This window comes from Chrysochloris asiatica, unplaced genomic scaffold (genome assembly GCF_000296735.1).
Source record: "Chrysochloris asiatica unplaced genomic scaffold, ChrAsi1.0 scaffold00005, whole genome shotgun sequence".
Taxonomy (NCBI): Eukaryota; Metazoa; Chordata; class Mammalia; order Afrosoricida; family Chrysochloridae; genus Chrysochloris; species Chrysochloris asiatica.
In genome coordinates, this window is record NW_006408523.1 from 11,022,020 (window position 1) to 11,035,077 (window position 13,058).

General features: G+C 43.6%; 1 protein-coding gene across 1 annotated transcript; it reads left to right on the forward strand.

Moving 5' to 3' along the window:
* Positions 1-11,817: 11,817 nt before the first annotated feature.
* On the forward strand, positions 11,818-12,577 carry GJB2 (gap junction protein, beta 2, 26kDa). Its single transcript, XM_006831968.1, has one exon. It carries the CDS (start codon positions 11,858-11,860, stop codon positions 12,536-12,538), a length of 681 nt encoding a protein of 226 aa, XP_006832031.1. The 5' UTR covers positions 11,818-11,857; the 3' UTR covers positions 12,539-12,577.
* The last annotated feature ends 481 nt before the right edge of the window (positions 12,578-13,058 follow it).

Here is a 13,058-nt window from a genome sequence, read left to right on the forward strand (position 1 = left end):
TAAATGAATATATATATTTTTTTGTTTTGTAGGTACACATCCAATATTTTTACTTTGTTCACTTGTGAAAAGTAAGATGTGAAAGGGAAGCCACAGGGAGGGTGGACGCAGGATAACTTGTTAGAGTGAAGTCAGTGTAATCACTGAGATGAAACATGATGTATGATGGGTTGAAAGCAAAGCTGATGAGCTAGTCTGTTTACCTTCACTCAACTCACAGGAAAAAGTCTAAGTAAATAAAACACTTAAATACTTTCTATGGAGTTTCAAATGAGGAAACGAACGTGCAAATTCTTTAAAACTCTGCGTCATTATTTTTCAGAAATAGTAATAAAACTATACTTTGGGTTATTAAAAAAAAAAAAAGTCTTCCCTTCTGGTTCTTCAAATATATAATCCATAGGAGACAGCAGCATTTATTTATATAACACCTTTCTAATAAGTTAATTTTGTTAAGTTAGTGAAAGATTTACCTTAGTGATCATGTTATTTCTTCCCATCCACCCCATGATCAAACAATTGTAAACCCACATGGCATACTCAGATCAGAAAGGAGCGCATTGGCCCAGTCTAATGATCGTTGTTGTTGTGATGTGCCGTTGAGTCGGTTCCAACCCATAGCGACCCTGAACAGGGTTTCCGAGGCTGTAAATCTTTACGGGAGCAGAAAGCCTCATCTTTCTCCCGTGGAGCAGCTGGTAGTTTCAAACTGCTGACCTTGCGGTTCACAGCCCAATTCGTAACCACTACGCTACCAGAGCTCCTATAGTCTATGATAGGAAGTCATTTTCCAACCTGTAATAAGGGTCCTACAGGCCCCAACCACAAATGAATCTCATCAGCTTGGAGTTGTGCGATCACTAGGCTATGAGCTTAAATAACTTTACTTAAACACGTGGTGGTGGTGGTGGTGGTGGTGTGCAGTGGAGTCGGTTCCAACTCATAGTAACCAACTCATACAGTTTCCGAGGCTATAAATCTTCATGGGAGCAGAAAGCCTCATCATGGATGGCTGGTAGTTTAAAACTGCTGACTTGAGGTTAGCAGCCCGATTCGTAACCACTACGCTAACAGAGCTCCTTATTTAAATAAGTAAGCAGTGCCATTTCAATTGAGGTCATAGTCAAATTCCACTCTAGGATCTGTGGTTCAGGTAAGAGAGACATAGAGGTATGATTGTCCTGGGAATGAAACAGAACAATGGATTTCCCATGCTTTTGTGACAGAGAACTACAGCAAGAAGTAATTTACACTGGATCAAGCACACACAGGAGTTAGAAAACAAAAGTTTCATAAAACATTACTGACCCTTACCAAGCAGCAACACTTTCTGACATTTCTATTCTGTTCTGTTCTTTCATAAAAAAAAATAAATTGATTTTCCAACCTATTCACGAGCTCAGCGAGGGACAGTGGTGGTTCACTCTCACCTTCTACGTGGGAGACCAGGGTTTGACTCCCAGCCAGTGAACTTCAATGCAGCTACCACCCTTCTCTCAGTGCAAGTTTGCATGTTGCTATGCTGTGGAGCAAGTTTGAGAGGAGTTTCCAGACTAAGAATAGGAAGAAAAGTCTGAAGATCTACTTCTGAAAGTCAGCCAATTAAAACTGTACAGATCACAGCAGTCCAATCCCCAACCTATTATGGGGCTAGTGCGCGACCAGGCAGCATTGTGTTCTAGTGTGCATGGGGTCACCATGAGTCCAGCCGACTACGTGGCAGTTAACAATGAGATCAGAATTAGCATCACGTAGGTAGAAGAACTTCTGGTATGACAACGTAGGTTAAGCACTGGACTGCTAACGACAAGGTCAGAAGTTCATATCCAGCAGCTACTCCTTGGAAACCCTTATACAGGGTCATTATAAGCTGGAACCCACTCGATTGCACTTAACAACAAGACACTAGAAGAAAAGTGTATCCATTTTTCTCATTCTTCCAAGAATGTACATATTACAAAACAAGTTCCTATCAAGTCTTCCGAGCGCCATCTACTGTGCCCTCTGAGTACTGCGAGTATCTTTCCTTTTCCGGCATGAAGATTTTTTTAAAGGCAAGAGACTAAATCAGAAAACTCTACACAAGAATACGTGCTTCTTTCCCTAGAGTGAAAATGATTCTGAAAGAGTTTAAGGAGGTTCAGATGAAAATCTAACACACAAGCACAATTCTAAATTCTAATACCAAAGATTTTATACCAGGTCGCCTGGTGTGGTGCTGTAGGATCAGCACTGGACTGCAAACCAGAGGGTCAGCGGTTCAAAGCCACCAGCTGCTCCTCGGAAACCCTATACAGGGTCACTGTGAGTTGGAACCAACTTGATGGCCCTTAACAACACTTCCAAAGGGGTAAGGAGTCCTGGTGGCTTAGTAGGATAAGCACTGGACTGCTAACCACAAGACTGGCATTTCAAGCCCACCAGCCACTTTGCGAAAGAAAGATGAAGTTGTCTGCTCCCGTAAATATTTAGTCTCAGAAACCCTATATAGCATCGCTAAAATATGAGTCAGAAATCAACTGGATTGCAACATCTTTGGTGATTCTCCAAAGAGGTGCTTAGTAAATTCAAGAACACCCATTGTACTAGGACTAAAACTATCCACGTAATCAGAAAATAACAACTTTAAGTTCAGAACATTCTAGACTAGCATTTTATGAATAGCAGCTGTAATCCATCAAATATAATCCATCAAATATAATCCATCAAATATAATCCATCAAATATAATCCATCAAATATAATCCATCAAATATAATCCATCAAATAACCAGGGAGGTGTTGCTCTTTAAGGTTCCTGTCAAGCCTTCATCATCTGTGGTAAATCAAAGGTCTTGAAAAATAAGTAAAATAAAATTTAAAATAATTTTAAAAAAATTGTTCGAGTCTTTATTTCCAGAAATGGTTTGGATTAAATCTTTCTGTTTTTATTACCAGCTCTCTTGTTACCAGAGGAGTGTTGTCATCAAATGTATCAAAACCAAAGTTGTATGAGTTATCTTATTGGTCTCATCTAACAGCTAGCCCAGATTCCATTGCTGTTTCCTATGCTCCAATGGTGTGGCGCCGTGGGTTAATGCGCTGACCTGCAGAGTTGCTTTCAACTTTAAGGTCAGTGGTTCAAGTTCACCAGCCACTCCTCAGAAACCCTATACAGGGTCACTATGAGTCAGAACCGACTCGACAGCACTTAACAACAACAATTAGTGCCAGCAGTGACCCTGTTTGGGTCTCTCAGTACCTGTTTTTAAAGGAATGAGCAGAGTTTCCATGCAATCTAATGGCCAACTTGGACTTCTTACCAGAAAAACAAATGATCAAAAGTACAAATAATTATAACCATGACTTTTCAATACAAGGGGGCTTTAAGTTTTTTGTGGAAAAATTTCATTATTGTTTTATTCCATTGGCCCACAGACTTTCTGAAGCCCTCTCATACAACCTGTGTCTAGAAATATTTTTTACTAAAGGAGCTCTGGTAGCGTAGTGGTTACGAATCGGGCTGCGAACCTTAAGGTCAGTGGTTCGAAACTACCAGCCGCTCCGCGGGAGAAAGATGAGGCTTTCTACTCCCATAAGGATTTACACCCTCGGAAACCCTGTACAGGGTCTCTATGGGTCGGAACCGACTCGAAGGCACTTAACAACAACAACAAAGCAACTCACAAATACTTTCTATACCCTAACTTGTTCCCAAAACTATTCGAGACTATATATGACACAATAGAGTTGTGTAACACAAACTAAATTCATTGCCGAAGAGTTGATTCCAACCCATGGCCACCCTACAGGGAAAGTACAGCTGTCCATACGGTATCCAGGGCTTAACATCTGTACAGAAGACATACCACCTTTCTCCCACAAAGAGAGTGGTGGGTTCAAATTGCTGACCTTTTGGCTAGCAGCCCAAGGCTTAACCCACTGCACCACCAGGTATAACACACAATAGAATGTGGAACTCCATTTTGCTGTTGTGTAAATGATGTGGAATTTCTCATTTGATGAGTCAGTATAGCCCATAGAATCTCATTTTCATATTCAATAAAAGTACAGCTTTTCCTACCCGTCTGCCTAAGCAAATAATAGCTCGGGATTTATTTCTGACCTAAAGGCACTTTTGATACAGATACATTTATAAGTGGCTTTGTAATTTCTCCAGAGTCTTCTTAAATAATCTAAAATAGTCCAATGACATTTGTAAGAGTAGATGTTCATCCAGCAAAACCAAGGAAACCTGTTTCCTTACCACCTTTTGCAACTGAGACTCAGTCAGTAAATTTCCCAAATACATTTTACATAAACAGGATGAGGAAAAAAGAGAAAGGCTTTTTACAGTTTTAATCAACTAAAAAGTTGGAAGTCTACAAGGTAACTTCAATTTGAAAGTAAAGGGAGCAAAGTATTGACAGCTGACACATTCTCTTGTTTCGGGGGTTTTTTGTTTTTTTCCTGTTTGGACGCAACAATTGATAAGGTTTTTTCCCTAAATGATTCAACATCACCAATTTTAAGAAAACATACATGAAAGAGTGGGTCAACAATGCAAAGAGAAATTGTAGGGGAATGTGTGCCCTGTAATAATTATCCACAAAGATTAAAAAGGGTCAGACGAGAGCCACACCTGTTTTTTAATTATATTATTGCATCAAAGTCATTATCCAGAGATGCCAGGGGGTCATTATAATTTCAGTTTCCAACTGCTATTTTGAGAAAGGCTCACTTTTCTTTTTGTCTCTTATTAGTGTTACTAATGTTTCCACAGAAAATTCCAGAAATGGGGGTTCACTTGCCCAAAAACAGTAAAGTTATATAGAGCAGTGGCTCCACTCTCTCAGAAGTCTCTTGCTAATCTTGAGATACTTCCCATATAGCATTTCCCATACATCATTTGTGAGTCAGAAATCCAACTCAGAAATTTTAATGTCCATTCAGAGCACCCTGTCCAGGGGATCGCCAGGGGCTGCCCGATTAGGCAGCTGGCAAACAATCATTCATTAAAATGTTAAGAAATATTTTTGTTTTGCATAGATTTCTTGCCCAATAGTTACTTCTTTCCTTTGTCCAATTAAAATACCAAAAGACATTAGCACTTTCACCTTATAACCTTACATGTGCATCACTTTAAATATCTGCATAATTGCTTCTTGGCTAAGATGAAGTGTAAATAGCTGAATAAAAGTTTACACCAATTGTAATCACCTGGGATTTAATCTGCTTGCTACTGAGCACAGCAGTCTGTAAAAATATTACTCATCAGTAGCTCTGGCATCGAGTAACAAGGTGTGACTCTAAGAGATCTGCAGTTAATCAATAGCTACTTGACAAGTGCTCACTATTTGCTTCATTTAAGACCCATAAAGCTGAGTTAAAATCTAGTGTCCTTTGATTCAGGGATTAATGATTAATGACCCAGAGATGTGTCCTGAGCCTTTGCTGTGGTATTGATATGGTGCTCGGAACTCTGAGTAAAGGGTAAGATTTGGGAGGAAGGGTAGAGCTTTTTCTAGGAATGGCACTGTAGGATAAGCATTTAACTGTTAACTGCAAGGTTGGTGGTTCAAATCCACCAGCCGCTCCTTGGAAACCCCATACAGGGTCACCAGAACCCACTCCATGGCACACAAGTGTATTAGAGCAGTCCTGGTGTGGCACTGCAGGATAAGCATTAGACTGCTAACTACTGTACGACAAGCACTGGACTGCTAACCACAAGATTGGTGTCTCAAATCCACCAGCCTCTCCTCAGAAATCCTATACAGGGTCACTATGGGTCAGAACCAACTCGACAGCACTTAACAACAACAATAGCAGTGTGTTAAAAGATGAAGACATGTGAAAACAGGATGCTAGATCATAGTTCACTCTTAATGTTCACATTTAACACAAAAAATGCAGCATAGGATAGTGATATTCACAAAAGAATTACAGGAGTCATAAAAATATTAACATGCGGTGTGATCTGGTAGTGGAATGTACATGGGGAAAGTTCATAGGAAAATCCATTATCTTTTCATTCCAGTGATCCACAAACTTTGTGAAGCCCCCTCGTATGTCTAAACTCATTTGAAGATATCTTCATATACACAATTTTAAGGCCCCCTTTTTCCTACCATAAAGGAGTCCTGGTGTGGCCTTTTACAATAATCACTGGATTGTTAACTGGAAGGCTGGCAGTTCAAACCCACCAAGCACTCCTTGGAAACCCTATATGGGACTCCATAAAGGAACTCCACATATAATTGGAAAGAAAACATAACACAAAGAAAAAACAATAGAAATCTGACCAAATAGAGAATAAATCCAAGTGCTGAATTGTAAACTGAAGAACTGTAGGAGTTTGAGCTATAAATTATAAAAATGAGTGGCTCTAATATATAATAATTAACCAGTAACACACACTAATTATGCAATTCAGAAGAATCTAGCCAGGGAAAGCTAGAAAAAGGACCGTAACACTACAGCAGTGAGAGACCCACTACAACCGAAGGTGAGGATTTTCAATAACTTTCCATTTCCAAACCATCTTTACCACTCGACTTTCTACAAAGATTCCAGAATCTCCCTTCATTCCCAAAGCAACCCAAACTCTAAATGATTCCTAAAGAACATGACCTGTGAAAAATAATGAGTATGTGCTTGCCACCAGCTCCACCTCCTAGTCACCTCCCATCCTAACTGTAAGGTGTGCTGGTGGCCAACAGTGGGCTTTACCTTGTCATTTCTTACCAGCTGACTCAGCACATCTCTCAGCTGGGCTGTGAAGGTCTCTTGCCAGCTTTGGGGACTTTGAATCTTCAATAACAGACACCTTCTTAGATTAGGACTTGGAGCAAGGAAGGTGGGGTCGTAAGAGGGGGGGGGAGGAGCTCCTGTTCACATCCAGGAAAGCAAACCCTAACTTTGGCCGGTGGAGATGGGGCACCAGTTTTACAAGGAAAAGTAAGTCAATGCATACCAGTGGTGGCATTTTGACTCTACATCTGCCTTGTCTGAGGAATCGTCTTCACTTCGCATAAACTGACCTGAGTGAAACCCTAATGTGAGAGAGGGCACTACTGTATCCTCATTCTTGGCTCCTGTTTGCCCAAAATCATGAAACAAGCTACTCTGAGTAGGAAGACAGCCACCAAGGCTGGGCACCATGCTCCCCAAACGATGTCTGCTCTTGAAATTATTTTTTTTCTTCCACTTGCTCTGTGAATATCCATTTTCTGTCACTTGAATCTAAAGAAATCAAAATACTCCAACTAAATGTAAAAAACAAAAATGAGACTTCATAATCAAGATCATCACGCTACCGGGAGAAAGAGGATTCCACCCAAAACTCTCCAGCCGGAAGTTCATTCCAGCTCCTTTCTGGAGTGTAGGGGCTCCGGGAGGGACTGGGGCCCGGAAAACTTCTTTAGAGCGTTTTCTTTCTTTTCTGAATAATCCGCCCCCACCAACTGAATAACTCCGTCAAATTTCTAACTCTTGAAAGGAAGTCGAAGCAGGCCAGGGCACTAGTGCGCTACCCGCCACTCAGGGTCCCCCATTCCCACCCCATCCCTGGTCTTTGGCAAATGGTCGAAAGCAATCGGATCATATGAGAACTTCAAGGAGGCGTTTGATGCTTCTACGGTTTTGAAAGGGGAAGAATCGGGGATTTGGGCACCGCCAGCGCGCCTTCCACCCAAGCGGAAGGTCGCCCCCTGCCCGCGGCCCCGCGAGGTTTAAGGAGGGAACGAGAACCTTCGCAGCCTGAAAACATCTTGAAGTTGCACCTTGTTTTCTACGTTAAAAGTAAATAAAATCATCATCATAAAGCCGAATTTGAAATACACTAGCACCTTGGAAGTAGACAGAAAAGACGGAAACCCTGACTCTCCGCTGCCCTCCCCGAGGCGTAGGGTGCTGAGCGCCCACCGTGCGCCCTCCCCCGGCCGGGACCCTCGGCCTCACCCCGAAGGCCGCCAGTTCCGGCCGCACCTCCGGCCCGCACTTGCGCGCACCCGGGGCGGCCGACTCCAGGAGCCGCCCACGCCTCCTCGGACTTTCTAAATAGCTCCGGGGAGGAGGCGGGGAATGGGGTGCGGTTAAAAGGCACTGCAGACTCAAACAGGTGTCTGAGGCTTCAAACGCTTGGCGGCGCCTCAGTCTCCTCTACTCGGAGTCTGTCGGCGCGGTGCGCGGCCGGCAGCCACCTTAAGGCGGCGCCCAGGACTCGGCGAGCCCGCCGCCGCCCGCCCGCTCCCGCCGCAGGTGAGGCGCTCCGCTCGGCCCCGGGACGCCCAGGACGCCCTGCGCGGCTCCGGCCCGGCAGCGGGTCCCAGGTGGTGAGGGTGCAATTGCTAGGAAGGGATTTCCAGCTCGAGCTGGGACGTGGTAATGGGGATCGATTGGGGCGCCGGGCGCGGGGGAGGGAGGCTGGGGAGATAGTAGCGAGGCCGTCAGCAGTGATTCTAAAAATGGTCGTTGATACTCCTTTGGAGGAACTTCCCTCACAGCACTTTTGGTCGCCTGGCTGCCTTATCCGCCGCCATAAATTCTAAACTCATTGTAAGGACTTAGCTTGGAAAGAAACGTGGATTGTGTTTGTAAAGCAGGAAGCCTCCCCTGGTGGAAGCTGACCTTTAGCTCCTCGCGAACTGCCTTTGCATGGGAATGCATTCTGGTCGGGACGGGGGCTCCACCTGACCCGCAGCGCAAGGCACGGCCGCCGCCGAAACCCGGATCACTTTGGTGGTAGCGTCTCCTTTTTTCCTATACAATGCAAGAGCACTTGTTTGTTTTTCCAGCTGAAAGGCAGATTCGAAAATAGTTGTTTATACAGTTAGTGTGCAGTTCAGAAAGCGTGTTCTTTAGGACGGTTGCATCAGTCCTCCAGTGCCACCTCTGGAGGGAATAAACCTAAACATGATATACCCAGACCCATGACCCTTTGCTTGAGATTTTCTGTCTTGAGATGTATGGAGTCAGTAGAATCTGGCAACAACCATGTCCCTATTTGCTCTTTTGAGTCCTTTTCAAAACTATTCTCTCAGGATTACAGACCCCAGTGAAGAAGGGCGGGGGGGGGGGAGGAATCTGAGGAGGGCCAATTAATCAAGGTCGACCACCAAAAAAGGCAGAGCTAGAAGTTAGGGGTAAAGAACTCCGTGTTTGGTTTTGCTGGAAGCGCGTGATTCGGCGTCTTTGCCTCAAGAACAGAACTAGCGCCACCGCTCGCCCTCTGGCAGCACAGTGGTCGGTTCATCTCAGGGTGGTGTGGGCCAAGTCGGAGCCAGCCGGCCCGTGACCCACTTGCAGGTTCAGGAGGGCAGCCCCGAGGCTGCATTGAATGTTGAGAACAATTTCATCCTGCTTGGTTCCTCCATCTTAATCTACTACTCCCATCCCATCCGGGGGGATCAAGTTTCCATTTACTCCTGTTACCTAAAAGGACCTTTACCAAGACAGGTAGAGTCTCAACCAAACGCTTTTTCTATTTTTTCAGCATAATAGGGTTGCCCTCAGTTGGAATGTTGTATAGAAGAGTTTAGTATCTGTGACTGATACTACAGATGATCAATTCCCCACCCAAAATATTTTTGGCCACATGTACACATCTAAACCAGGGGAGATTTTATTTTATTGAGTGTCTTGTTTACACTTAGTAAGTGCCATTGAACAAAACTGGATTGTCAAATTCCATAGGATTGTTTTGTTAAAATCTAAATCCAAATTTTGTTGGTTTTTCTTTTCTGGTAGAATTAAACAATGGTATGGAATCATCCGCAGGACAGTCAGTTCGTTAATGCGTCTCCTAGACATACTGACTGTATTTAAAATGGTCAGGGCCGCACCCAAACTAAACTACTATTGTTTTGTTTTGTTTTGTTTCCAATAGTGCTTATCTTTTTTTCAAGCTGAATGGGTCCATAATTGTTCACAGTTGATTTTCAGTTTAACTTTTGTGTCCACGCATCATCTCCATGTTCCTACTGCCTCCTAGATGCACTGCGGCATTGGATCATTCCAGTTCAAGGCTAGTGCCCGAGATGTGGCGTGGCAATTAAAGACATCCATTCCAAACTTGATGAGGGCGTACATCATGAAACAGGATCAAACTTGCTCAATATGAGGATAGCACGATCCTTTTAAGTAAAAGAAGAAGGAAGGATTTACTACCAGCTTAGAAAGGGTGGAAAATAACATTACTCATCAGGATTGTGAAGAGGGTGGAATCTTGTTTAGAAGTGGGGTTGATTGTGAAAGACGGGTGTAGCTATGAATAAATGAAGACAAATCATATCCTGTGATGAAAAGAGCCAAAGCCATTGGCTCAGGAAAGGTTGGTCCAGGGGCGCCATTTGCTTCTCAGACAGTAAATGAAAGCCATTCTCCTTTCTGTTTTTAATAAACAGCAGCTCACCCAAGCAAGCCTTGGTTCTAAACCACAGTACAGTGATGGTACTTTACTGGTCCAGTAACTGGGGAACCAATTGCCGAGTTGAATTTTCTGTCATTTTGCAAAATATGTGTCTCTTTACAAACCTTCTTCCTAAGTTAAAACCAGAGCTACTTGTAACACTTACCAAAACAGAAAAATCCCTAAGTAGTAGCTAAGCAGCGTGATAGTAAGAGCAACCCATAATCACAATTGATGATGGAAATTTTAACTTGAGTGCCTCAAATGTAAACTTCTACCATTGGTAGCAACCATTTCCTTGCCACATTTTGAGTCTATGAAAATTAATGAAGTATTTTAAGAAAAGTTTCACTGCAAGAAGGCTTGATGCAGCTCTGGATTAGGTGGATTTACTTCTTGACCTGGTGACTCATCTGCATTTGGCCTGTCTTTAAGGCAAGGTTGGCCCAAGCTACTACCAGTCCCGAAGTCCTGGTGTAGAGCCGCACTGGACCGTAAGGTTGATTTGAACGGCTACGTTGATGGTTCAAATTCACCAGCCACTCCTTGGAAACCCTATGAAGGTTCATTATGAGTCAGAACCAACTTGATGGCACTTAACAGCCACCACCTCAGTATTCATCCTAGTGGCAGAGCCCCAGACATGAAGTTGACAAGTAGATGTAACGTGAAGGCAAAGGGACTGAAATGACCCAAGGTGTTTTGGGCATAGGGTTCTGTGGACTCAGTCAGAACTAAGGTCATCCTTCAGGCTAAAGCTTACTTTTGGTTGTGGTCCCCCATCCCCACCGCAGGTTTTTATTGTGTACTATAAAGACCAGGTTAGAATTACTCAGGTGAGCAAGCTAGTCTTTATTAGTCAGCCTTTACCCAAATCCATTGCCCTTGAGTCAGATTCTCTCATAGCACTCTACAGGGCAGAACAGAACAGACCAGAGGGCTTCCAAGGCTGTACATCTTCATGGAAGTAAACTGCCACAGCCTTCTCCCGTCCTGGAGCAGCTGGTGGGTCCAAACCGCTGGCCATGTGGTTAGCAGCCACACATTTAACCTCAGCACCACCAAGGCTCCAGACAACCTTTGTTGTTGTTAAGTGCCATCGAGTCTGTCCCAACTCATAGTGGCCCTGTATAGGGTTTCTGAGGAGCGAGTAGTGAGCTTGAACTGCTGACCTTGCAGTCCAGCACATTAACCCACAGGGCCACACCTTTAGGGAACACACAAAAACATGTTCAAAGTGGTTTGGGAACTGCATTTTTAATCCTTATGTCAAACTAAATTGGCTTTGTTCTTACCGTGTTGGATGAGTTGTGTACGAGCTGGCATTTGCTTGGGAAGGAAGAGATTGAAGAGCGCTCACTTTCCTGAGACGCAGGGAAACCTCCACCCTTCTTCTGTCATGACTAGTCATTCATTTCCTCATTGTGTTCATTTTGTCTTTTTCAGCACAAACCAGTCCGAGGAAAAGATGGATTGGAGCACACTACAGACTATTTTGGGGGGTGTCAATAAACACTCCACCAGCATTGGAAAAATCTGGCTCACCGTCCTCTTTATTTTCCGAATTATGATCCTTGTAGTGGCTGCAAAGGAGGTATGGGGAGATGAGCAAGCTGATTTTGTTTGCAACACTCTACAGCCAGGATGCAAAAACGTGTGCTACGACCACTACTTCCCCATCTCCCACATCCGACTGTGGGCGCTGCAGCTCATCTTCGTCTCCACGCCCGCCCTGCTGGTGGCCATGCACGTCGCCTACCGAAGACATGAGAAGAAGAGGAAGTTCATTAAGGGAGAAATCAAGAGTGAATTCAAGGACATAGAAGAGATCAAAAGTCAGAAGGTCCGCATCGAGGGGTCTCTCTGGTGGACCTACACAAGTAGCATCTTCTTCCGAGTTATCTTTGAAGCTGCCTTCATGTACGTCTTTTACGTCATGTACGATGGGTTCTCCATGAAGCGTCTGGTGAAATGCAGCGCTTGGCCCTGCCCCAATACCGTGGACTGCTTTGTTTCCAGGCCCACGGAAAAGACTGTATTTACGGTGTTCATGATTGCGGTGTCTGGAATTTGCATACTGCTAAATGTCACTGAATTGTGTTATTTGCTAATTAGATATTGTTCTGGAAAGTCAAAAAAACCAGTTTAACACATTGTACAGCGACTAAGTAAAAGATAACCTGAAAAGAATGAGGGAACCTCTGCTTAGCTGTCAAGGTGAATAAGTCCACCCATCTCCCAAGGTAAAGATACATATCTTAAATGCAACCACCTGAAACCCCCGAACAACTCACATGAAACTTAGAAGGTCTGCAATGGAGTTCTACTCTTAAGACTTCAAAACAAGGCTTGATTCTATACCTGTATTAATTTTTACTAAAATCCATTCCAGTGAAGCCTCATGCTGGTTGGGGTTATTGTAAGATATTTTCATATTTTAAATAAAGGACACAGGCATTTGCTTCTCTTTCTCAAAGGGTGGAGAGAGCACTGGGTCCCAAGGAAGACACTGATAAGGTCAGGTTGTTCCTCTTAGGTTCCCTTTGCCAATTTTCCTCAAATTAAAGGTAAACATAAAGAATCCTGGTTCGTTTATTTGTTTTGGAAGTTTTCATTTCTAATACTGCACAGAATTAACACAATGCCTCAAACTCTCATCTATTGTTTGT